The sequence below is a fragment of the Corapipo altera genome, unplaced genomic scaffold (assembly GCF_003945725.1).
Source record: "Corapipo altera isolate COAL_440 unplaced genomic scaffold, ASM394572v1 22b, whole genome shotgun sequence".
Classification (NCBI taxonomy): Eukaryota; Metazoa; Chordata; class Aves; order Passeriformes; family Pipridae; genus Corapipo; species Corapipo altera.
Window position 1 is genome coordinate 10,938,500 of NW_020884876.1, and position 25,637 is coordinate 10,964,136.

Genomic DNA, 25,637 nt, shown 5'->3' on the forward strand with positions numbered 1-25,637 from the left:
GATAAATGTAAATTAAGACAATTCATGTTCACCATCATGTCCACTCACAATTGATATGTTTCAACCGTTTTTCCAAAATTTCTCTCAGTGATTACTGAAGCTGAACAGGACAGCTGGACAGGGACCTACCTCTTCTAGGTAGTTTGGAAGTGTAGCAATAGTCCTATGTTTCCATCTCCAGTGGTCTGAAGTCTGCTATGCCTTGCAGCATGGCAAACTGATCTACTGCAAGAACAGAGGAAGAACAGAACATCCTCTTTTTTTTTTTTTTAGCTGCAGTTTGGTCCATTTAAAGACTCATGCTTATTATATTTTCTAAGATTTATCAGTTCTTCCTATAGTGAGTTTTTATTTCAGCTTCAGAAAAGCAAGTTCATACTGTCATAAGAGCAAGAAAAACAAGATCCTCTTTTCATGTGCACTGTTGTAATTAAGTTCATATTCTCTGTTCTGTCCTTCAATTCATACATGTCTTCTAAGAATTGGTTTTCTTAGAAGATATTAAATATAATAAAAGCTTTTGCATCTGTAGATTCTTAGCTGTCCAGATTTTCAGAGGTCTCAACAGCTGTACTGTCCTTCAAAAAGCACAGCTTGTTTCAAGAAAGGTAGAAGTCTGGCATATGTAGATGAGCTTTGTCATCTGATTAAAGATCAGTACTTAAAAACATACTCAAAGAACTCAGCATGTATTTTTCTCAAATATATACTGTATCCAGAAAGGAAAGCTATTTTTCATAAACATGGTCCTTTCTGTCTCTTTGTCTACACCACCACCTTCCTCCTTTCCAATTTCCTAGTTTATGCATTAAAACAAAATCTGTGATGGCCTTCAAATAGTTGGATATTTTTTAAAGAAATTAATAAGTACATAAAGCATATTAGTATGAAAATGATAGTTCTGTCTTATGTTTATTGCTCTCCTTGCATGAGGCATCTTAGTAAGAATGTTTTTTGTCATTATTTTAGATGAAATTTTATAATAGATAAGGGTAATGGATCCAATATTGGTTTGAAAGGCAAAAAGGATTATAAATATTATAAAAAGTTGATTAGAAAGTCTCTTTCCAGAGGTCTCTGTTGAACTTAGTGAAAACCTGGAGGTATGTCTGGTGATAATTAGGCATTGATTTTATTGGCACTAAACTTTAAACTAGACATGGACTTCTGTCTTTATCTTATTAATGACTCAAGACCAAAATTTTAAGAAGTGTTACTTATTTTGCAGATGGAACAAGGTGTTAATATGCTTTGTCTAGAAGTCTTTATAATAATGGAAATTCTTTTCATTGTAGTACCCTAGATGGATAGTCTTTTTCACCGGCATTTCAAATATGAAGAAACTATTTTCTCTTTTTATTTTTCTTCTACAGAAGTAAACATAAACCAGTTAGCATTTTTAGCTTCTAGTGAGGGAAAAAACCCAACATTTAAAACTATATAACAGATGTGGTACGTTTTTGCAGAAAAAATAATAGCATTGTCATCTTCTGTAACAGAATAAAATGAAATGTAATAGTTTTGCCATTTCAGTTCTTGTATGGTGACACTCCCAATGTTAAACTTTTTTAAGGATTCAGTCACTAAACGATGTCAAAATCTGTCTTGTAAATTAGATAATATCTATTAGAGTTGATGATGCTTTATACAATTTAAGTTGCATAGTTTAAGTTATCAATAGTATGAGCTTTATTGTTGGCTGCACAAGTGCCCTTTTACTTGGTGAATACATCCCATAATCCTGCACCTGCATACTTGTCACTTGCGTACTTCAGTGCAAGATGCTGTTTTTAGGACATCCTGTAGATGTATTTCATATTTTGAAGCATTTAAAATTACCAGTATTTTTGTTACATTTGCATGCTGCCCATAGGCCATATATAAAGTTATTGATTATAAAAGAGCATTGCAAATAGATCTCAGCTAAAAATTAGAGGCTTGTTATACAGTCTTATCAACCCAAACTGAAATAATAACCAATGACCATGTTTTTAAAGGTAGTAAAGTCCCCAGAAAAGGCAGAACTTTTCTTAAAAATATTTGGAAGAATGACTAAACACCTAAAATGAGCAGTGCAGCTGTGTTCCTGTTTAGAACACTACAAAAAACCAGTTTTTAAGGCTTTGACCTAACGTATTTATCCTAACTTTTCAGGAGACTATTGATAATTGAGTCTTACACTGAAACCTACTCAATTTGAGAAAGTAGATATCCTGAATTGAAAACTGTAATGACTCTCAGTGTTTGTCTGTTATCATATGTTCAGTTTACCACAAGGTATTACTGAAGTTGTCTTTTTACCAATTGAAATATATTTCCCACTAAAATTAGGATTTTATGAATTCACATACATGATTATTTTATCAGTAGTGGTTATTTCTTAATACCTTGAAAACAAATTAATAGTTCAAGATATATTCCCTTATGGTAGACATATAATTTGCAATGATACAAATACTAAAAAATTAAAAAAATACAGTATGCTGCAGTTCTGTAGTTATTGAACCAAAAATGGTTTTATCTAAGTCCAATATATTCCTTTTTTACACAAGCTCTTATAATTGTGTAATTGATGTATTAGGTTGTAACTTACCTGCTTTTTTATGCTATTTTTGGTTTTCAGCTTTTTGAAGCACCTTCCAAATGTTTCACTTTGGATTTTTTTTAAAAGACTGCCATTTTTGAAATCATCTCTTAGAAAAATGAGTTCTTTTTACATTTTACACTTTTATGTTAAATGTTATAGTAAGCAAACAGGCACGTAAGAGAGTTTAATCCTAAAAATGTTTATTGTCATACCATAACTATTGTATTAATTTTGCACGTAATAATTATTTAACAGTATAATTGAATGTGCCACTGAATGGTGGAAGAGAGCAGAAAAATTAACTTAATTTCCTTATGAGTTTTTTGGTGTGTGCTTACATTAGTTTTAGTTGGACCATTACAGATCTATATAAAAAGTTTTTTGCTTTGCTTTCCCTTTTGCAGTTGTTTGAGATCACAGTGCCTCTTTCTCATGGCCCCAAACCCGTAACCGTGAGTTTTGCCAATCACACATCCTGCCGATGCATGTCCAAGCTGGATGTTTACAGACAAGTTCATTCTATCATAAGACGTTCCTTGCCAGCAACACAAACTCAGTAAGTATGAGACTTGTCTTCCCTCTCACATTATGAGCAAGCCTATGTAATTAAATTATAAACAGTGCTGGAAGTTTTTATACACAGTAATAGTAGCAGAATGCATTGTGCAAGGGAGCTACCATATTTTACATTAAGAGAATGTTTACTAAATTAGCATTACCTTTTTATTCAGGAGATAAACTAGAGTGAGATAATTTAAAAATTAATAATAATATTGTTTGCGGGAGTTGTTTGATGGAAAGAACTGCAATCCAGTTGAGACTTGAAGGAAACACCAGCAAAATCAATTTATTTTTTTTAAAAGTAGTCAAGAAAAGCTAAAAATACTTACCTTTGCAAATAAGTAGGAGATCACATTTCTCTGTCAATCCGTTTTTTCCTAGTTAAAATGCTGTTTTTTAAAAAACGCCTATTTTTTACAGAATCTTTAACTACAAATCTTTTGTGACAGTTTCATATGCCAGAGATGAAAATAAAATGGAAAGGGAAAATAAAGGGTTAATTGGCACTCCACAGGATTACCATATAGATTTTTTTTGTGTGATTTTGAATCAAAAAAGCCACAGAAGAAATCTGGCACCAAAACAAGTGTTATTAAAACGCTTGAAGAACTCCTTCCTTCGTTTAGAGGTCTGAGTAATGATTTCATGATGTATACGTATTTAGGAGCCCAAAAATATATAATGGTTGCTTTAAGGAAGAACCAATTAATAGAAACTGAACTAGAATTAATTTTAGACATTTTTAATAAGGTGAGTGAACAGTGCAAACTTCACAGAGATGTTAAGCTAAGTATTTTTTTTCTCTGTGGTTTCACTCAGTTTAAGTCTGGATGTTTTCTGACACGTTCCAGTTAAACTCAGATTGTATTCTATTTGAATACAAATAATTTAATTTGTTCATCAAAACATAGATCATTAACAGTGGATTAGAAATACATTAGGAAATTAATCTATGAATATTTTTTTAAATCACATAATTAGCAGATTATTAAAAAAACACAAACCCAAGAGTCAATAGTAAAGTCAAATTATGCTGACTGTTGCCAGCCTCTTAGTGTTTCCAGGTTAAGAGCTGTTGTTATTACCAGTGCAGGAGTTATTCTAACTAGGAAACAGCTACCTGTAGTTGAGGGAGGTGGGTGTGCAAATACAAGGCTTTGAACAGCACACAGGTACCTGTCTGTTCTGTGAGCAAGGAATCGTGCTTCAACAAAGATAAGACAAACTAATACTAGGTCAGAATAAGTACAGGCTTTCTCTACTGTTCAGTACTATCTCTATGTTTAGAATCTATGGCTTTGTACAATAAAACAGAAAAAAAACCATAAAATGCTAAGTTGAGTGCTTCTAGATTCTAGAAAGGAAAGACATTTGCATGTTCCTGGTGGGTTCCTGGATGGGTTTCAGAATCCCATTATTGTTTTTTAATTTGTAGTGAAGTATTTCTTTTCAACTTATTATTTTTTTCCTTAACATTTTGATCTATATGTTTGAATGCTAGTGAAGCTATTATTAAGCCAAAACTTGGAAATCTACTCTCTTGTCACAGTGGCAGATCTGCATGTGTGCATTTATTTAACAAAAAATATAAATTACTTTCTTATGTATTACTGAAAAGAAAAGCCTAAGAGTGCAGTCTCTGGGTTTAGGGTAGTAACCCTTGGGATTTAGTAAGAATTCAAGACTGGATTATACCAAGATGCACAGGCATATCGTAGAAAGAAGAGAGAGACCACATCTAAAGTATAATACAAATAGTTTATATTTTTTATATAAAATATATTTTCTACATGACTTTATCCTGAGAATTAAGGTCTAGGTCTTTGCCTGTTCTCCCACTTTTTTCCTTTCTTTCCTCCCTTCTAAAAACTAATAGCTGGTTCTATGTACTTGTGGAATGGAGGCATGTCAATTGGTATTACCCAGTGTTTCAGAAGACATCCTGGATTAATGGTATCTTAAGTAGCACTCTACTCCATTTATATGGAATGTCATCAAGACATGCACCTGAGTTACAAAATTGTCACCCTATTTTAGAAGTTTGGTGATTAGAGGTAGGGTGGAACAGAGAGGACTTCAAGATACATAATTCAGATCAAGTCTCTACAATTACCTCTGTCTCAAGACTTTTTTTTTCCAGTTGAGTAGACAATAATACAAAAAGAGGTGATGACGTTTTCTGCAAAGTGGTTTTGCATCTGATTATTTTTTTTCTAGCCTTCCTGAACTTTTCTAAAATGTCGTTTTAAATTTTCAGCCAATTGTCTGTACGAGAAACCAGAGTAGAACTTGTAAATAAGCAGCTCCATTTCTTTTGCTGGATATCTCCAACCCTGATACTGAAATTCATTTAATTCTGTTGAAGTTCTGGTAATTTGGGCTTTGTATCAACCTTACTCATGAATTCACATGCGCTCAGTGTTTTCTTCATACTGTCACCTTGGTTTCCTTCTCTAATTAGTTTTAAACACTCCCAGCTAGAGCCAGGCTGCTCGAGGTATGAGTGAGGGGTTTTTTTTGTTCTTTAATTTTATTTTTTTTAACAGAATAGAGTAATATGTCTGTAAATTATCTTTACTATTTCTCGAGCAGAATCAGGAGGCAGGCTAAAGGAAAAGTGCCAAGTGAGGGAGCAAGAGTGAGAACATTAGTGGAATGAAATCAGAAAACACCAGTTTCATAAAACATGAGGCTATGCAGGGTGATGTTAAATTACAGCAGCCTTTACAATCAGAGTGGTTTATTTTGTTGGAGGGGAGTGGTGTACTTGAATGATGGTCACAGAATGTCCCAGCACCTGCATTTTTGAATGCGTGAGTAATGGTACTCAGGGGAAAGAAAAGTGCATCAAATGTGTAATATATGTGTTGCTTTAACAGATTGGGAGGATTTTAGAAATACTACAGAAACAATGAATAAATGACACAGCCTGGATACATGAGGTGTATCAAAGTTGTAATGTCAGCTCTGGTGATAAAGCAATTGCAAGCAAGGAAGATGGGATAATACACATAAACATTCTATCTGTGGCTCACCCACTAGCTCAGTTCACTCAGTCTTTAAAAAGGCAACAGCTGCTGCTTGAATGTTTTGCTTTTTTGGGGTATAATTACCTTGGCTGCAAAACTGTACCAGATAAAGAGCAGAGAAAGAGTTAACTTCTGTATTGTCTTTTATTTCCAAGGTGAAGAGCCATCACTGCTGACATCCATATCTTTAGGTTCAAGAAACCTGTCCAGAATTTGAGTGATTAATGAGAAAGTGTCAGTTAATGACACATAACTTTCACATAAAGGGGAAAAGAATCTGATAAACTGATTGTGTTTTTTAAATAAAAGCTTTGTCTACAGCATTCATTCAGAAACTATTATCTACTGTCTTTTGACATCTTATGTGTGAAAACATTTTTGTACCTCAAAAAGCAACATAAAAAATGTTGTTACCACTATGCTGTAGTTGGCATATTTTTAATATTTTTTTATTTTCTAGATGAGGCTTATATTCCAGAATTAGATCTGTTTCCAAACTACATTAGCAAAGTACAAATATCAGCTTCAAGAAGTTATAGCTGAAACTTCCAATGTGAGTTGGTTTCTTCAACAAATGGTTGGAGATCCCTGTATTGGGGAGAACCTTAAATAGTAACAGATTTGATAGGAGTAAAAAATAAGACTATTAATGAGATGACACTCTTAAAAAGATATTTTTAGTGGAGAGAAACTAAGGCAATCAACACCTAGAAACTATTCTTTTTCCTGTTGAATTCTTATGGTAGTAAATGAACAGCATATTTAATTTCACAGGTGTCATGTGGCAAACAAAACCTGTCCAAAAAATCATATTTGGAATAATCAAATTTGCAGATGTTTGTCGCAGCATGATTTTGGTTTCTCTTCTCACCTTGGAGATTCTGGTAAGCACTTTTTCTTATAAGACTGAATGTAGCTCTACATTTTGATTCAACTAAAGGAGAAATTAAAAACAAAGAAGAAGAAATTAGTTGTGTCTTTTTCTGTATTGATAATATTACTCTCTATTACCTGTCTTTTGACATGTACTTGTTCTTGAAACATCTTAAAAGGTATGGATTTGCTGTCATTTCTTCATTTAAAACTGGGTGAGTGGGTAGACACAAAATTCTGGTAATAGTGCAACTTCTCTGCTATATTTCTAGATACATCTGAAGGATTCCATATTTGTGGACCAAACAAAGAACTGGATGAAGAAACCTGTCAATGTGTCTGCAAAGGAGGCATGAGGCCCTCAAGCTGTGGACCTCACAAAGAATTAGACAGATCATCGTGTCAGTGTATGTGCAAAAACAAACTTATCCCCGCTTCCTGTGGGCCCAATAAGGAATTTGATGAAGAAAAGTGCCAGTGTCTATGTAAAAAGACCTGTCCTAAACATCAACCTCTAAATCCTGCAAAATGCATCTGTGAATGTATAGAATCTCCCAATAAATGCTTCTTAAAAGGAAAAAGGTTCCACCACCAGACATGCAGGTAAAAATTCAGTCTTTAGTTCTTTCATTGTGTTTAAGGCATAAAATTCTGCGTTGTGACATTAGCTGGCTGTTGAATTACTTTGTAGTCTTAAGTAAACAGTAAGCCTGTCTTCAGTTTTATCTTCTGTGACTTTTATAAACTCTTAATAGGTAACTACTAGGCATAATAAGTATTTTAAAACATATTTAGTTTCTTGTACTCTTGCTACTACTACAGCATGTGATTTTTTTTTTCCTTTTCACAAAAATTAAGTGTAAGTTCAAGCTCCCTGTCTTCTATATTATTTAAAATCCTACTCTGTTTTTCCCAAGAACCAAATATTGCAATTTAAGTAACTCAAATATTCCTAGTTAGATTTCAGGCCTTAGTTCTGGAGATACCATCATTCATTTTCAATTCATAAATTTTGGAATCACCCAGCTCTGGGTGATTACTGTGAAAAGTGGACATATGTAACTATAAAACAAACTGCCTGCATCCATCATTTAAAATGAGATTTAGTCAGGAAGAAAACTGCAATTTCTTTATATGTCACAGGACCTTTTCCTTCCATGACTGCTACACCCATAACATTAACAGTCTATATATAAAAATGTGGATGAATTTAGGTTCTGAGAAACAAAAAGTGTTATTTCTGCTTTGTATATTATGTGACAAAAGTTATCCTGTAAAGTCAGTTCTCTTGTAGATTTCGTAAAGCAGAAACAATGCAGTTTGGAGCAGAAAGATCACTTATTTTTTAAAAAGGGTGAATTATTTCTATTATATCAATGACAAATAACTTTTAAGGCACTGGAAATGGAAAATAGCAAATTGGGACATTTAAATGTATAGCAATATGTTGCATATCAAAAAATCTGTAATTTTTAATATAACATGTAATTAGTTGGAGTAAATATATTGCCACATATACATTAGTACATCTTAATGAAAAAATGTCTATTATTAGGAATGACACGTGTTGAAGTCACTAAAATAGGGGAAAATATTAATAGTAGTGGGCATTACCTATTTTTCTACATTTGGCCTTTTGACTGAAATATTAGAGTTTTTAAACATCAGAAATTATTTCTTCTCTATCATTCAACTCATATAATTTCAATTTTATGTTTGCAGAGGAAAAGAAGCCAACCTGATTACATAAGCTTTCCATATTGCAAGGCCTTGGCACTACTCTAGTGTGCACTTCCAGCAACAAACATAAACCATGTGCACTTTAAAAGAACATTCATAACTGGAGAAGTCAGGCATTTAAAAAGCTAAGAAATACCATAAAAAATATGTATTTTTTTAAAGACTTAGTATTTGAAAGAGGAAATTGAGTTCAGCTTTTCTCTGTTATGTTGTGATTGAATATAATACAGTTTGAATTGCTTTCTCACTTCTGAGGACAGTGTGATATAGGATGCTTTTAGCTGTTTCTCTTTTCTAAGCAGTTTATGTGCAGAAGGAAATATTTGTATATGGTATTACTCTATACATCTACAACCAATAGTCCTGTAGAGGTTAGCACTGTCAAGGAAAATAGAAGATGCAATCTCTATTGCTTAAGAAAGGATTTAGCATAGGTTTCTCGCGTTTTGACTCTGTCCAGCACAACCTAACTCAAAAAGGAATAAAAATTCTGTAACATCCTGTTTGAAAGATCCCTTGCTGTCCTGAGACCACATAAATACAGGTACCACTCTATAACTTTGTACAAGATGCCTGACCCCTAGACATGAGCAGAATCCTGTAGCTGTGACCTAGACAGCTCCCTGTGGAGAGAAGTGATATTTGTAGCTTCTGGTTTTGAAGCACCAATACTTTTATGCACTGTATCTAAAATCCCTCTGCCTAGGGTTATGCCCTGTTTTAGAGAAAAGGAATAAAAAGTAATCTACAAATACAAAGAACAGGATGAAAGATAAAAAGGGGTAAAAAAAAAAAGCATACTGACTTTAATGCTGATGATGCTGTTAGCAGCTCTAGAAGTAGCATTTCTATTTGTTTCATCTGTGGTGTTGTTAAGACTGCCCCAATGACAGCCTGGGCATTCTGCAGCAAAAAATCGCAATTACTGACCACAAAGAGAAAGTTGCTGCTGACTTGCCCAGAACTGTGTATAGTGACTGAACATCTGTCTTAGTTCCAGCATGCTCAGATTATCCTCATCAAAGCAGACATCTGTCACATGAAAACGCCCTGTAAACAGCATTCAACCCAAATCTTTTGAAAGACCAGGTCTATTGTTCAGCAGTTTCCTAAGGAAACCACATTTATGTAGTTACAATGACTCTACCACTATTCACCCTGTGCTGTCACCTCAAAAATTTATTTTTGGTCAGTTTTGGTAGGGCCAGATAACTAGGCACTTCAGCTGCAAAGCATTTTAGAGGAGGACAGGGACTTTCTTGTTCAGTTGAAAAGTCTCAAATAAGGATAAGACTGCAGTAACCCGACCTTAACTGCTGCTAGACATAAAATCACATGGGAGAGATGGTATATAGCACTCTCCTCTGTAAGCTGAAGTTCACAAGGATGCATGAATTCTAAACAAACTGAACTCCTCATGACTCTCCTCCTTAATGACTGTGTGACTGCTTTACATTGTGTACAATCATAGGTGTGTGGAAGAGTTTGGCTTTACCTCTTTTTCTTCTTATTTCATTTTACTGTCATTCAGTACATGAAATGGTCTAAACTTGCATTACAGAGATAGGCAAAAAGGTGAGTTCAGTGTTTTATCCATTGCATATCTGTGCAGTACCTTTTTCCCAGAACAAAACTACTGCTGGCTGCCTGTTTGCTCACAGTTAGATCCTTTTGCAAACCATTTTGTTGCTTTTTACCACCATTTCCAAACTTTTTGTGGAAAAGATGAATAGAGCTCTGAGAGATTCCCATGAGCTGCTACACTGATTTCAAGTATCTATATTAAGTGGCACAAAATAATGTTTCTCCCTTAATTACAGAGACCACACTGGTGAACTAATCTATGATAAATGACATTGAAAACACTGAACAAGATGTGACTAGTTAATAAATGTCATGTTTGCAGTCTTCCTCATTCCTTATTGTTTTCCTCATAGCCAGTTTCATTGATTGAACTAGCTGGAGTGAATTAATGTAATTGTAATGCAGACCTTATATCATAAACAAATTATTGTGAAGTAGTAACTTTGTATCCAAAGCAAGCATCAAGCATTCTAACTTATCGGCAACTTATTTAAGTACAAGTTTTAAGTATAACTGTGATGAAATTCAAAACATATACTTTTGTCTTTTGACTCATTGCCAAGGTAGGAAAAAAACCCCATACTTGTACTTTGTCTCCATTATACACCAGAAAGTATTCAGCATTGTTATTGTAGGGTTATTTTAGGTCAAGTTCTTGTTTTAATAGAAAAGTAAAATAGGAAAAGGAAGGGTTCAGGGACAACCACAGATACTATCTTTGTATAAAGTTCTATTTTTCAGTCAAGGAATTGATGGAAGAAAAATTCTGCTACTTCTTAGGTATATGTTATTTGTGGTTCAATGTTCTATTTCTGTCAAACTTATTCAATCTGATTTTTCTTCAGAATGCATACAGATACAATATGAAGTGTAGATACATTCCCACTCGGAGACTGGCTATGGGAATTTGCAGCTTGAAAGGAAGTATGGTTTCATTTTCAAGATCAGAGTCATAGTGTAATATATGTAGACAAATCTCTCAGGCTTATTGCAATAATGAATAAGGTGAGAAACAGTCTTAGGATAGTAGATGATAGATTTGATTATTACGTGATTCTGGATCATCACCTCAAACTTGCAGCATGCAGTAGGTCATAACAAGCCAATTTGAGTACAGAAAAATATCCTATTTTCAAAATTAAATTTAAGGAAACACTACTCAAGATTAGTGTGACTACAACCAGGCAGTGTGGTAAAAAATACTCGTGTATCTGTGACAATAGAATAATTTCTCTTCAGTAGAATTCATTATTCTTTCAGTGTCTTTTGTGAAGAGTAGTCCAACTAAATTAGCGACAAGAACATAAAAAGAGGTTAAAATATATGTATTTGTGGGAATTAAATATCACATTGAGAAATGGCAATGTAAAGGCTCACAGATTTCTACTCTGGGCAAATATAAATGATCACATTATATTAATGTCCACTTTTTTCATTTCTTTAGCTGTTACAGACCACCATGTACAGTCCGAACGAAACGCTGTGATGCTGGATTTTACTTTAGTGAAGAAGTGTGCCGCTGTGTACCCACATATTGGAAAAGACCACTTATGAATTAGTGAAGAGATCACTACTTGCTATGTTGGTGTACATTTTTCCATTAGAACAAAAGAAGAACAGAAACTTTGCTAATATTTGGAATTAAATGTTCACCAGAGACCCTGTGGGGCTTTCAGAGACAGACTCATGCTTTTCTCAAGATGTGGAAAGCAAATGTAGAAGATAACTGGGGTTCATGTTTTGTAAAGAACTCGATAAGAACTTATTTTCTGCCAATGACCAAACAGCCTAGGTTCTCCTTCTTGTGATTTTTTAAAGAGATAATGACTATATAATTTATTTCCACTAAAACCATCGTGCAGCATTTCTGTTTATAGCAGTAACAATTGTTAAAGCTCACTGTGATCAATATTTTTATATCATATGTTTAAAATAAAATGGAAATTGTATTATATAATAGTGAGAATGTTTAATCATCTGGCTGAAAAGGAACTCGGATTCAGCTTTATTTTCAGGGGTTTTAACAGTGGAAAAAGTTATTAGGAGAAAGCACTTTTAGGAAAGGAAGACTACAGACATTGCCTCATACCTTTTGTGTATGTAATTTGAAATAGAAACAGTTGTACTGGAATTTTCATGACCCAGTGATATTTCTGCCTCTAGAATGAAACTAGCAAAGCAAATACAATTAATAACTAATGAAAACATTGGAGATCCTGTACATTGCTTAAGGATAAGGACTATGTTTAAAGCACAGCAGCAACTACTCGCATTCCAATATATTCACCTTCTCTTTTATTTCTTGCTAATATTCCTAAGGAATAAGATAAAGTAATGCCTATTCAAGGTTGTTAGTGTGAAAGTGGAAATAACAACACTGCGTTTTGTTTAGTATAACAAACTACAGTGTAAATTTTACAGCTAAATCATTCAAAATGCTTTGATGCGCTTTACTCTCTCATATAGCTGGTCAGATATCTTGATCAATGTATGTGTATGCAAAAATATTTTGAAGGGAAAAAAAAGCAATTTATATTCCAATAGGGAGATAAAAGAACTTATACCAGTCTGGTGTGGATTGACATAGTCTCTACATTAAAAAATTCTCTTTTTTTAAGAAAATGTGAAATCAAATATCTGCAATTATAAAAAGAAGTAAGATTTTTATCTTGCATGGAAAGAGCAATCTATTCAAAATTAAAATATATCAGAAACTGTTAAAATATGGAAAATTTGTTGGATGCAGAAGTGGAACAAGCAAAGCTGCAAAGCAAGATTTTTGTGAAAGGAGTAGGCAGATCAGTAAAAATAATTGTAGACATCAGTGCTGGTTCTAAGCAGCTATTCTTAAAAGAGTTATTAATGAAGTAGTATTATATCCTAGAAGGTTGGTTAGGAGAAGTTGCTTTTCTAGGTTCTTGATGTTTGGATATCATAGTTCCTTAAAGGAGTGAGAGTTGCTTTGAATTACTCAGTTTCCATCATGGGTTGAGGGAGTCTAACAGGATGAGAAACAGCACTTTCCACTGTATGCCTAGTATGCTCATTTTTCTTCCTCAGAGGATGGCTATTTGTTATCCAAATAGGCTAACAGAGTGAAGTTTAGGCATGCAAATACTGAGGAATGTCCTTATTACTATATTGCTTCAGGTAGAACTTTGGATGACAATTAACACTGATATACAACTTAAGCTAGTGCCTTTTGCAATCGGATATGTCTGTCACGTATTGGCCTCATAAGCCACCAGCGTGCCTGTAGCAAATGTGGATAGTGCCTTCCCAAATCTTCGTTCGCAAAGCCTGACCATGATGATACAACTTAAGCTAGTATAACAACCAACAATTCCCATCGGTTGGATTTGTAGTCATGCAAATCATCAGTGTCTAAATTGGCAATGTCAACATAATAGCAAGAGGCTAACGATCAAACTTTAATTCAGTACTTGTAAAAATCCAGGCATCCATGTCTGTAGGTCAGCTACCTGAAGGAAGCATAAAATACCTTAAGAAATCAATTGAAGAGCAAACTTCTATGAAGACTTGAGAAGAAATACTGTAGGTAAAGCTCCCAAAATAAGCTTTAAAATTTCTATCCCAGCTCAAACAGAAGAGAGGTAGTGGGGGGAAGAACAAACCAAATCTGGAATGAGGAAACATTGAAAACTTCTGGACATAAGTTATGCTAATCACTTAGTAAAACTGAGATTTAGAAAAACTAAATTCCTGACTTGTAAAAGTTACCACAAATCAAATTTATGTCTGAGCAAAGTGACTAGTTAACCATTCTTAAAGTTATGCAGATGCGTACAATAATACATGCAAGCAGTTGATAACATTTTACGATTATCAGGCTTTACAATTCTGCTTTCTGTGATAATAATGTTTTAAAAATGCCTTTTATACATCATGATTATTACCATTAGTATTGGATACAGACTCCCATTCTGTGTGATAAAATGTGATTCTGTTTATCTCCATACTGTCACAAAATAATCTGTATAACAGGTCTTCCTTGCATATATTATATAAAGTAGCTGATAGGTCTACACCATTTTCAGTTTTGATGTGTTATTTGATTGTGATCTTGAAATTTTCATCTTCACTTTATATCTTAATTTACTGTTCTTAAAATATCTAAAAATAGGCTATACAGCTTAAAAGAAGGTCTAACAAGATAGATGATAATTCTATATAGAAGTTATTCTGCACTAATTCTGAGTAAAAAGCTTTTATTGTTATTTGTCTAAAACCCCTGTACCTTGTACAAAACTTACAAGGTGGGTGGGAGAGGAAGAACGCATGTAACTGCAGTAAATCACATTTAATGGTAAACAGACTTATGCTTGCATTTCATCAGGAATTTACAACAGTTTCTGTACTCTTTCAATATTGTACTGTATGAAGACCATAAATTATGCAGAGTAAGCCCTCTCTACCTGTATTACCAGAAGGACATACTATTTACAGTGTGAGTATTGTTAGTCTGCTGACATGTTTGTTTAATTCATGTTGAATAAGTTCATAGTAAATCAGTTCTCTTACTTCTATTTGAAAGACCAGCCTGAAATCTTGCATATGTACTGTATCAACTTGAAAGGCTTAGTGTTAGGGTTGCTTTCAGTATTCTCATTTTCAGTCTTTAGATCTCAGTGACAACTCCAGATGCCCTTGAATTTTAACATCTCTCTCTCTCTGTGATTTTTTTTGAAGTATAACCAGATATCACATCTATGCCAAAAGACAGGAATGGAATCATTTATGTAAGCTCATCAAGAGATTATCCTGAGGAATAGGCTATGTTCTTTTAAATATTATTTATTTTATATTTAATTTAAGAATTTATTCTTTAAAGATTATGTAATTTATAAAATATTTAATTTTGCATTGTTTGGAGCTACAAAAGGTTGCTGTTTAGTAGAAAAGTTTAAAAGTGGTCAATGCAGAATTTTCAGAAATTTTTAATTTAGAAAATACAATATAGTAATAATTCTTAATATTATTGGATCTTTCTTGAAAAAAATTAAAGTAGTAGTTGATAATTTATTTAATAGCTTCCTTTTGTTCTTTTTCTGTTTTCATTTTGCATTACAGATAAAACTTCTGAGAAAGAACACAGGACAACCTTCTGATTGAGTGATGAAATAATAAGAACAAGTGGACCAGGTATTTAATTATTTAAAATTAATGAATATTACTAGCTAATAAGAACTAATAAAATTAGACCAGTTTAATACAGGTTTAAGACTCTAGATTGCATTAGAGTTCTTAAAAGCTCTGAATAGATAAAACATTTTTATAAAATACATAGCTGGACTCATCTATATTTTCATGTGCAAATGTTGTAATGAAATATGAACAGTAGAAAGCATTAAGAAGTCACCAATTTTACAATAAAAGTTTCTAAAATGTCACTAATTTATCATTAAAAAATTTATATTTTATCTGTAGTCTGAAGCTATGAATCAGGGACCTCACTTCATCTTGAGAATTATTGAAATACAAAGCATAGCACATTCTAGAAGAAAAAAATCTTAAAACACAATGCTTTACTCTTTTGTGTAAGCATTTCTTCTTCTGGAGAAAAACTACAGAAATCTCTATTAATTGTGTATTACCATTTATTCCCTCTTCTTCTGAGCAAGACCCTGCCATGAAAATTACATTTTTTTGTATTCAGATATTTCTCCTGAGTAAGGACATTCCTGGCAGACACTGACCTTTCAGCTGAGTTTCAGCAAATTTTTTATCCTTTTTCTACATTTATAATCAGCCATATGTGGTCATTGAACTCTTCCCCTTTGCCCCCTTTCTCAACTTAAATCAGTTTTCTTACATTTCTGGACCGTATCTCAGTCTCCCCATAAGATTATCTCTATTTCCCTATCAGCCTTTCTCACATATAACTGTTAGCTCTAACCCTTCCATTTCCCTTTTATATCCAAATTCTCACTAATAATAGCATTGTTTTCCTCTCTATTATCATTAAGACCTCTTTCTTCTCTTTACTTTAAATAATCATACCAACATAGGGATTAATCTGGTTTTAGATACTTAGTGATTCTCTTCACTACACATACATGAAAGCAAGTGTTAAAAAGAAGTCTGAAATTTCACATTGCAAGTTTGCAAATCCAATCTGTCCAAGCAAATAATAATAATAAAAAGTATTGCAATTGAGACCTCCCCAAAGCAAACTTGCAAAAAAAATAACGGATGTATAAATCACTGTAGCATATTACACTTGAAACATAAAAGACAGTTTATAATATCAGTCTCCCTGTAAAAAAACCCAGGTTTTAATTCTGCTGGATGCTGGATACTATCCCTACTGTCTAAAAGTACACTCACAAGAATGTCCAGCGCAGCATTTTGGAACTAAATTCAGGCTTGCAATTGAGTTTATTTTCACGTCATTCATGCTATGAGAGAAAAAAATCAAGGGCCAGTAAGGAGACTTTTCAAACATACCACAAAACCCTTGAGTTTTGTGCTCTTCCTTAGCAGAGACATACCCTCCTCCATGCTTTACAGCACTGTGAACACAGATGAAATGGGGTTACAGGATCCTTCCCAGTGAAATGCCATATCAAACTGTAATTAAACCTTAAGCATACTTGCCATTCAGTACTTAAAACTTCCTTATCACTGAAGAATCTGTAAAGAGTAAAATGAAAGGACATATAAAGGAAAAATATACAAGGGATCAGATCCACAATTGACTTTATAGTCATTGTGAGGGGTACCTAAATCCTAGACTTAGACCATAAAAATCCTCTTTCATTTGCCCTCAATTCATAGGAGACAATTTCCAAAGTAATTTTCCCTAATCTGAAGATGCAAATGCCTATAATGCAGCATATGCCTAAACTCCATCAAGATATGTGAATTGACGACTTCTCTATTTTACCTGTGAAGTAAAATTCAGTAGGTATTCAGAATGTTCTGACAGCTTTATGCCCAAAAGCCATGGAAAATGTTCCCTCCCTTCTGTTTAAGTTATTATACTTTGTATGAGATAAGTAAATAAAATTCAGGTCAGAAATGGAGAACCTAATATGCTAAACTGTTGTTGATTTTAAAACAGAATACCGAGATTCTGGTACTACTTATTTGATTATCATGTTCTTGTAGTAAGCCAGCATATGTTAGAGAAGGGACTGATGAATTGTCGTGGATGGCATCACCTGCTTTAAGTTGGTAGTTCTGGAGATTTGACAAGTATGAGAATAAATTCATTTAATCTAGTTAATGTGACTGTCTCCCATTTCTCACTTCTGTTGTGCCTCTCTTAGGTGGGATATGACATGCTTTACTCTCTTTGACTAAGAAAGTCTTACTGTTGGACTAAAGTCAGGGTAAGTTCCAATTTAATATCAGTAGTATAACCCATATTCTTCTTTGACTGATTGTGATAACCTCCCTCTTGAGTCCTGCTGGTCACTGCATTCCAGGCAGTAAAACTCCCACAAGCCAGTGCAGAACTCAGTGGTACAGCTGCCATTATATGGGCATTTTGGCCAGTTTGCATGATGAACATCTGTCTATCCCTAATGTTACAAAAGATGCTTTCTTGAAATTACTTTCATAAGGATTTATACATGCTTATCCAAACCAAGAGCACATATTATTGTAGAGCTTGATGTGAAAGAACTAAACACTCATATTCGTAGTGCTTATCAGCAATACCATGTCATTGACACCCTACATTCTGGTGGGATGTTTTGAGGTGATGAGTGTTTAACTTGTTTCTCCAAATGTGAGAAAAAGGTTAAAAATCTATCACACTTCTCATGACACATTTTGAATACTAAAGAAAATACAGGATTCTAAGGCAAGGGGAAAGGTTTGGAGTCACTAAAGCTAGTAATTCTCTTAGTGGGCTTTGAAAACACTTAACCTGAATTTATGTAAGGTATGAGAGATGTACACATCGACCATGAATCAATTTTATGCCTTATTTGGATTGTTTCTGATTAAGCTGTCTGCTAAATGAGAAAACTTTTAATTTGATATTTTCTTGCAATAAAAAGTCATGATTGCAGCAATCAGATAATGTTCTGCTTGCCTACCTTGAAGACCCAAATGTGCACTGATAATTAAAACTCACATATCAAAATTTATCTTAGCAGAAACAAAAAAAAAATAATAAAATTTAATTTCCTTTTAAAGACAAAAGAGTTCTGGAATTGATGAGAGCTGATCCATTCTGTCTCTAAAGCTTTGAAAGTATGTTCTTCCCATTTTGAGAATGTTAATTTACGCTTATTACTTGGATTTCGTACATTATATTTTGTCTTTACACCAAAGAAAACAAAATACCCTTACTGCACTTAAAAAATTATGCCACACTAGCTAATTTCTTTCTTTAGATAGAATTCTGATGCATTCTGTTTTGCTTCCAGATTACACCAAGTAGTATGCATTTCTAACAGACACCTGTTTTCCCTCTCATCCCAAAATATAGAAAAAACAATGTTAAACATATCCTCTAGAGACGCTTAACTACAAATTCAACAGAGAACACTGCAAGGTTTTCATATAACTCCATAAAATCATTGTTCCAGTGCTATTTATATATTTTGTACTTTTTCAGCAGACAAAAAAATACATTCAATGACAGGTGCATTGAAAAATAAAAACAATAGAAATGGCTTTCTCTTGCATAAGTCTTTTCAGACCAGCATTAGGCTGTTTTCTAAACAGTTCACAAACAGTAGACTGATTCCCACGACAAGGTGCAAACAAGATATAGTCTCTGTTTCAATTCACTGCAAACTTGGATGAGAATTAAAAGTACTTGAAGTTCTGCCCAACCAGGTACTAAGGTCTGGTATCAAGCACTAGTGAGATAGGCTGTCTTAGAGTATCATGCATAATATACAGTTTATATGTAGTCTGATCCCCTACAATATTAACAATACAGCGTCTGGCCAACTTTTTGATCTATTTCTGTCCTTTTCCAGCAGCTGCTGTTTCTGGGAGGAATGCCAGTATCTTCACAAGAGCAGAAGAATGGTGTCCTTTCTGGCTATTAGGTTCATGCATCCTTCTATGTGGAATCTCATAACCCCACATCTATACACATCCTGCTAAGGAGCAAAGTTCTTCCTTTTTTACAAAGCTCTACAGATAGTTTACCTTTAAGGCCTAACTCAAATGCCTGAGTAGTTTCCTACACAATCTCAAATGACTACAAGACAGTACCCACATCCAACAAAATCTGTATCGTGGTCCAGAAAGGAGGAATTGTCTTTGAAAGACAAGAGAGACGGTGAGAAAAATGATGCATAAGAATCCTGGACCAGTACTAAAACCATCTGTTCCCATTCCCCCAAGAGTGCTGGAATTGTAGCTAGGTAAAGCTATTTCTTTTTCCTTCCCATGGCTTTCTATTGAAATCAATTATTTCAGTGCATTTTTACAGAGAAGTAGGTCTTAGATTCTAACACGCTTTAAATGGGAAGTGGTTCATGGGCAGAATTTAGGTACTAACATCCAAGTCAAGCAAAAAGGTGCTTAATTCCTCTCTTGACCTGTGACTAAAAAATTACATAATTATGAGAGCTCACCAAGAAGTGTACTATAGTTTATGATCTTATTTATTGTTTAAAAAAATTAAATTAATTTTCCCTTTAAAGTGTAGAATGTAACAGTTTTTTCTAAATATTTACAACAGCTACTAAATTCCTACAGATATAGTTAATACAGATATACAGATAACCAAGAAAGCTTGTGTAATATATCTCTGCAGATATAAATACATGTATAAATACATATATATATAAATATATAAATAAATATATAAATATATATATACATATATAGAGGTAATTAGAGTAAAAAATAAATCGTGTGTTTGAATTTGAAGTGAAATCTGGGGGAAAACTCGTTTTAAACTTCTTTCTATTTTGCTAGATAAAATACAATTACAGGTAGAAACAAAAATAAGATTGCCAAGAATAGAAGGTGTCTATTTCCAAATATCATAATTTTCTTACAATGAAGATGACAAGATTTTACTGTGAGCAAAGAAATAAGCCCTCTGCTAGCTCTTTGAGATTACCAATCTTGCTCTGACAATGCAGAAATTTGCAAACCCTTTCAAGTGTGACCCATGATGCACCATCTGCTCAGAACATATTATGAATGATTTAGAGAAAATGTATGTTTTACCTACAATTATACAGTAGTTAAGAAACCTATCCATTTAGCTTTTTGTAAGAAAGTATATTTTATGTAATATTACCTGAAGTAAATTTTATGTAAAATGGTACATCAAGTCTCTCAGAGTTCTCTCACCTTTTAGCTTCACCACTTAATTTCTTGCACAATCACTGTAGAGTGACTTCTCTCCCACCAGTGCCTCTGTAGTCACTAGTTGATTCCCAGTGTAAGATAATCTCCCACTTCCAAAACTGAGACTGACTGCTGTTTGCTCCTGGATCATACCACAGCCAGTGTCGTGGCATCCAGCCTCTTGTTTATTTCTTCTGCCTTCCATAGTAGTAAGCTGTCATGAAGGCCTGAATATGACATCACATAGTTTCTTTTCTAATAAAGCAGCTAGACTCAAAATTGAGCCTAGTCATTCAGAAATTCAGATATTGCAGACGTTGCAGGAACTGATATTTAGCAGTTCCTCTAATTTTACTCACCTTCTCTTTCATAAGCTGTGATAATGAAAATATCAATCTTGATGGTGTTCTACATACAACTTCTCCCACTTTGAATTAGTTATTGAGCAGTGGAGATCAAACTCTTAGTTCTGGTCTCTATAGCAATCTTCTAAATTCATGCAGGTGGATGAGATAAAGTGCTCTGCTGAATGTAGTTTTACTGTTCCAATTTCATTTTAGGTACTAGGTGCACGTTAGTTAAAACTGAAGACTAAAAGTTATGGCACTGGGCATAAAATTCTCATTGAAGTGGCTGAATTATGATTATATAGGGCATAGATAGATTGACAAGAAGTAATTTCGGTTCTTTTAAGCAAATGGCAGTCTGTACAAATATGATTATTTGATTCCTTGGACACAGACACTTTCACAAACATTTCAGACAGTTTGGCACAGAAGAGAAATTATACCCAGCTGTGGCCAAAAGTGCTTAAGAAAACAAGGTTGTACTAAATCTCAGATGTTTAGCAATTCTGTTGAACTATCCAGAAGAGCCGATTTTATTCATCCTGTTTTATTAACTAAGAGACAATATTTTATTACTGACCAGAATACATTATTAGTACTGAATAGTTAGTAAAATATGAGAAGGTGATTTCTGAGACTAAGCATAGCTATTGTCTTGTTTCAGGCACCAAGCATACCTGGACATTTGCGGGCTGCCAGGTATAAATGCAAGGTCTACAGAACAGCAGTATTCACTTGGACATCTAAGATGCAAATGGACCTCTCTCTCTCTCTAAGCACTTGGATTGAATACTGAACTTCTACTTCCTCAGTTAATCATTTTTATTACTTGAATTTCTTTTCTTGTTTCTGTCTGAGATGTTTAATTTTTGAATTACATTATTTAGCGAATTTAGATATTACTAAAATTTTACTATGTTCTTATCCTAAGCGGGTTCACTACATAGTTTTAATATTGTTTTATCTCCATAGTACTTGCTAAGTTTTCAAATAGTTGAGTAGTCTAAGTAACCACATTCTTCTTTTTATGCATATACAAAGACACCTCTTGTGAGAAAAACTTACTCTAAGACTATTGTTATACAACTTTCATATTAACAACCTTCCCTGCAACTGACTCCAGTCTCACAAATGAAAACATTTTGAATAAATTCAGTCATTGTCTGTGTCTCTTTTTACACCTGAGAAGGCATTTGATCTCCTACAGTATGTAGCACTTGCTATTGTTCTAAAAATTGCCTCTATTGGCTCCTCTGTGTGAACGGTTTCTGAAAATTATGATGGTTGAATTTGTGGTCAAGTCAGTCATTCTAAGAAAGCTCATAAAATCCCTAGAGACTTGCAAAGAACAATCAATCCCTACATCAGGAAGCAAAAAGGAAGTGCCAACCCAGTGGAAATTTATTTATGACATGTTTGAAGTCTATTGAAATAACAAAACACTGGACTTAGCAGTCATACAGGGCATATACAAAGGCAATGGAATTAAATCTTATTTTCAACAAGGGAATGGTATTCAAGTATCTATTAAAAATTGATTTTTTTTTTAAAGTCACTACCATAAAAGTTAAAAGAAAAAGGTAAATGTGTTCATATAAATTACATTAGGCATCAGTGAGAAAATTTCCTTGAACTACATCCTTGCAGGAAATTGGCTAAATGTAGCCCCTTGGCGCCAAACAGGTCATGAGCTCTGCGTCAGTGCTAATTCATTTTTTCTGACCACATTGTGTTGAGAAATCCTGATTCCCAGTGCTGAAGTATAAAACAAGACTTTGAACTCTATGGGATTATGCATGTGATACGCCAAACACTAATGAAATCCATTTCCTTAAATCTGTAAGGAGTGTGTTTACACAGAAAATGTTCAAATATCAGTAATTATTTTCTTTTGCAAAAGTGTCACACAATTTTCCCTTCTGAAATGAAAATTGCATTTGGAATGAAAATACCTAATACAAGCAATTTTCTCTTTCATTTTTGTGTGTTTGTTTGTTTCTGAAGATATAACCCAAACTAAAACATTCATAAAGCAAAAATAACCTGTAACTACCTTTTGAAATTGTTTCAGTGGCAAGCAGATATTCAGCAGAAAAAAAAAAAAGCTAATTCTTATTTACAAGAAGAGTACAAAAATAATCTAATCCAAGTGTGAGCACGATAGAGACCAAAACTACCCACCCAGCAGGCTTTACCTCCAAGTCAAAGTTACATTTTAAGCCCTAACTTCTGCTAAATAGAGCACAACCTTGAATGTAAGTCCTCAGATGTTGAAAAATGTATAGATAAAGATACCTCAGGAATTAAACACCATTAAAAATCTGCAAATTGTGTTGTCCAGATAGATCAGTAGACAAGTAAATGCAACAAAGAAAGAATATGGTAAAATATTCTCAAGAGGTTCATCATGCTTACAGCACAAATCCCTCAACAGGCAAACTGCAGCACTCTACTAGCATTGACTCTGAGTATGCCAAGCTTTAGGTTAGATAGCATATGTTGCTATATAAATTAGGGATAATTCTGGAGTGTTTCACTTTGGAGAGAAAAGATAATATTCTTTTCACTAAATATGCAACTACTGAGTATGTATAAAAAACAGAAATGGACAGAATTCAGGACACTGTAAACCTGCTTTACAGATTTTCAAAATTTTTCAGACCATCCTTGAAGCTTATCTTCTGCTTCACCTGCTCCATGCATCGGTGTTCATTATTCGTCTGGCCAGAGCTGTGCTGAACTACTTCTGATCTATGCTCAGTTTCCTCTATAAAAGAGCATGCCACAAGCAGCCCTAAACGAGTTACGAGAGTCAGTTTAGCTCTGTCCTGAAGGTAGAGAGCTTTGGAGGGTCACACTTATAATGGCATACCAGGCATACTCCTCCTTTATCCACTACTACCCATAAAGCGGCTTTCTGAAATGACTTCTGCAGAATTTGGAAAAAAGATGGCTTAAGCAGAAGATCACAAAGAGATTTCAATTAGGCTAGTGCTAAAATTTCCTAGTACTAAAATGCTGCAGTGGGGTATACATTAGGACACCCAGGAGTTCTAAGGGTTAGGACATATATGAATCATCACCAAGTGGGAGGGTCAGTCTCACCAAACAGATATAAACTATCAAAGTTATTTTAGGAGGACAAAGTACATTTCTTCACCCTGGCAGGAATTATAATTTTGGGTGATATAAGGGAACAAGTTGGCTGCTAATCACATACAGGAGGTGATCTCTTTCTCTCCCTTGTGTGGTACTTACACACTGACAGGCAAATATTACTTGTCAAAAATAAAATTTTAAAAAAATTGCAGGCATGCCAGCTTTTAGTTAAAACATTACAAAAGCTTTTGTTGGCCAGTCTTCTAGCCTCTCCTTTCTCTGAATACAGTTGGTCAAGAGTAGCTAATATCTCTTGGGGGAAAAATGCTCTAATAAAATTTGTCTCCAGTTGCTTGTGAAAAAGCAGTAGTAGTTCAGAGCTGTTGGCTCTTTTCCACAGTGCTACTTGAAACAGAAGTTAAATTCTGCCTTTGGAAAGCAGATTTTCTTCAAGCTCTCCGGAGAACAAGAGTTTCTCGATGTAGTCAGTGCAATAACTTCCATTAATAACGAGTGTTTACAATGCATTCATAACACAAACTTTAATCCCCCTCCAAGCCTCATTGATTAGTTCCTGCAAGCAAGAAGTCATTTACTATTATCTTTCATCCATTATTAGTCCAAAAATGACATTTAGGAGACATCAGGTTACAGTAGTAAAGGCAAAGCTAGCTGTTTATATATCCGTATAGAGAATTACTTAGGCTGGAAAAGACTTCTAAGATCATCAAGTCCAACCATTAACCCAGAACTGCAACCCCAAAAAAAAAAAGCTGTAAAACATTCCACTACTCCACAGCAAGTTTACCGTGTTTATTGCAAAATAAAAATGACAATGACTGCAGCCTGCACAGGAGGTGTGTGCTTTATGCTTGAACTGAGTTAGGAACATTAAAAAATAACTTCTAATTCTGGTAATGTGATCAGGTGTCTTATCAAAGGTTACATTGCTTTAGGAAATATATAATTGAAAAATGCAAATTGTACTTTATTCTACTTTATTTTCCTTTACTTCTCATCTTATTTTCTCAATAGTTGCTACCAGATTGAAATGTCAAAACTCTTGAGAGCACCTATCCAATTTCCACTCATAATTCATTTTGATTATGTTACATACTGAGCTTTTTTACCATCATTAAGGAAGTGTTTTCCTTTGCCACATGTCCATAGTCATTAGCCATCTGGCATTTGCAAATTTTTTAGTATCACTGTTTAAAAGTGAATCAAACTACTACTCTTATTTGGGGCCAATACAGGTTACCTAATGCAAACAGATTTTTTTTCTCATTTATATATCTAAAGGATCTTTTTGTTTATTTGTTTTAATTTCACTTCAGCTTAACTTCTGGCAATTCTAACCTCTTCCTACTTTCTTTGACCTACAAGAAGATAAAGCTCTCTTTCATGCTGTGTTTAGGGCGGGAGCAAAGAGGTTCTTTCTCAGGTCACTATTCATCCAGGTGAGGCTGGAGACCTTTCTTTCAAGGATGAGGTTTTTGGGGTGTTTTACATTTAGAATTA

General features: G+C 34.0%; 1 protein-coding gene across 1 annotated transcript in view; it reads left to right on the forward strand.

Moving 5' to 3' along the window:
* VEGFC (vascular endothelial growth factor C) overlaps nucleotides 1-23,096 on the forward strand; it is an 86,649-nt gene extending 63,553 nt beyond the window's left edge. Inside the window, exons 4-11 of the mRNA XM_027636256.1 lie at nucleotides 2,992-3,143; nucleotides 6,952-7,061; nucleotides 7,323-7,653; nucleotides 11,819-13,569; nucleotides 13,703-14,842; nucleotides 15,466-15,537; nucleotides 19,338-19,730; nucleotides 21,682-23,096. Of these exons, the coding sequence (XP_027492057.1) occupies nucleotides 2,992-3,143; nucleotides 6,952-7,061; nucleotides 7,323-7,653; nucleotides 11,819-11,933 (708 nt within the window). The 3' untranslated portion in view covers nucleotides 11,934-13,569; nucleotides 13,703-14,842; nucleotides 15,466-15,537; nucleotides 19,338-19,730; nucleotides 21,682-23,096. The remainder of the gene's footprint in view (nucleotides 1-2,991; nucleotides 3,144-6,951; nucleotides 7,062-7,322; nucleotides 7,654-11,818; nucleotides 13,570-13,702; nucleotides 14,843-15,465; nucleotides 15,538-19,337; nucleotides 19,731-21,681) is intronic.
* Nucleotides 23,097-25,637: the final 2,541 nt, after the last annotated feature.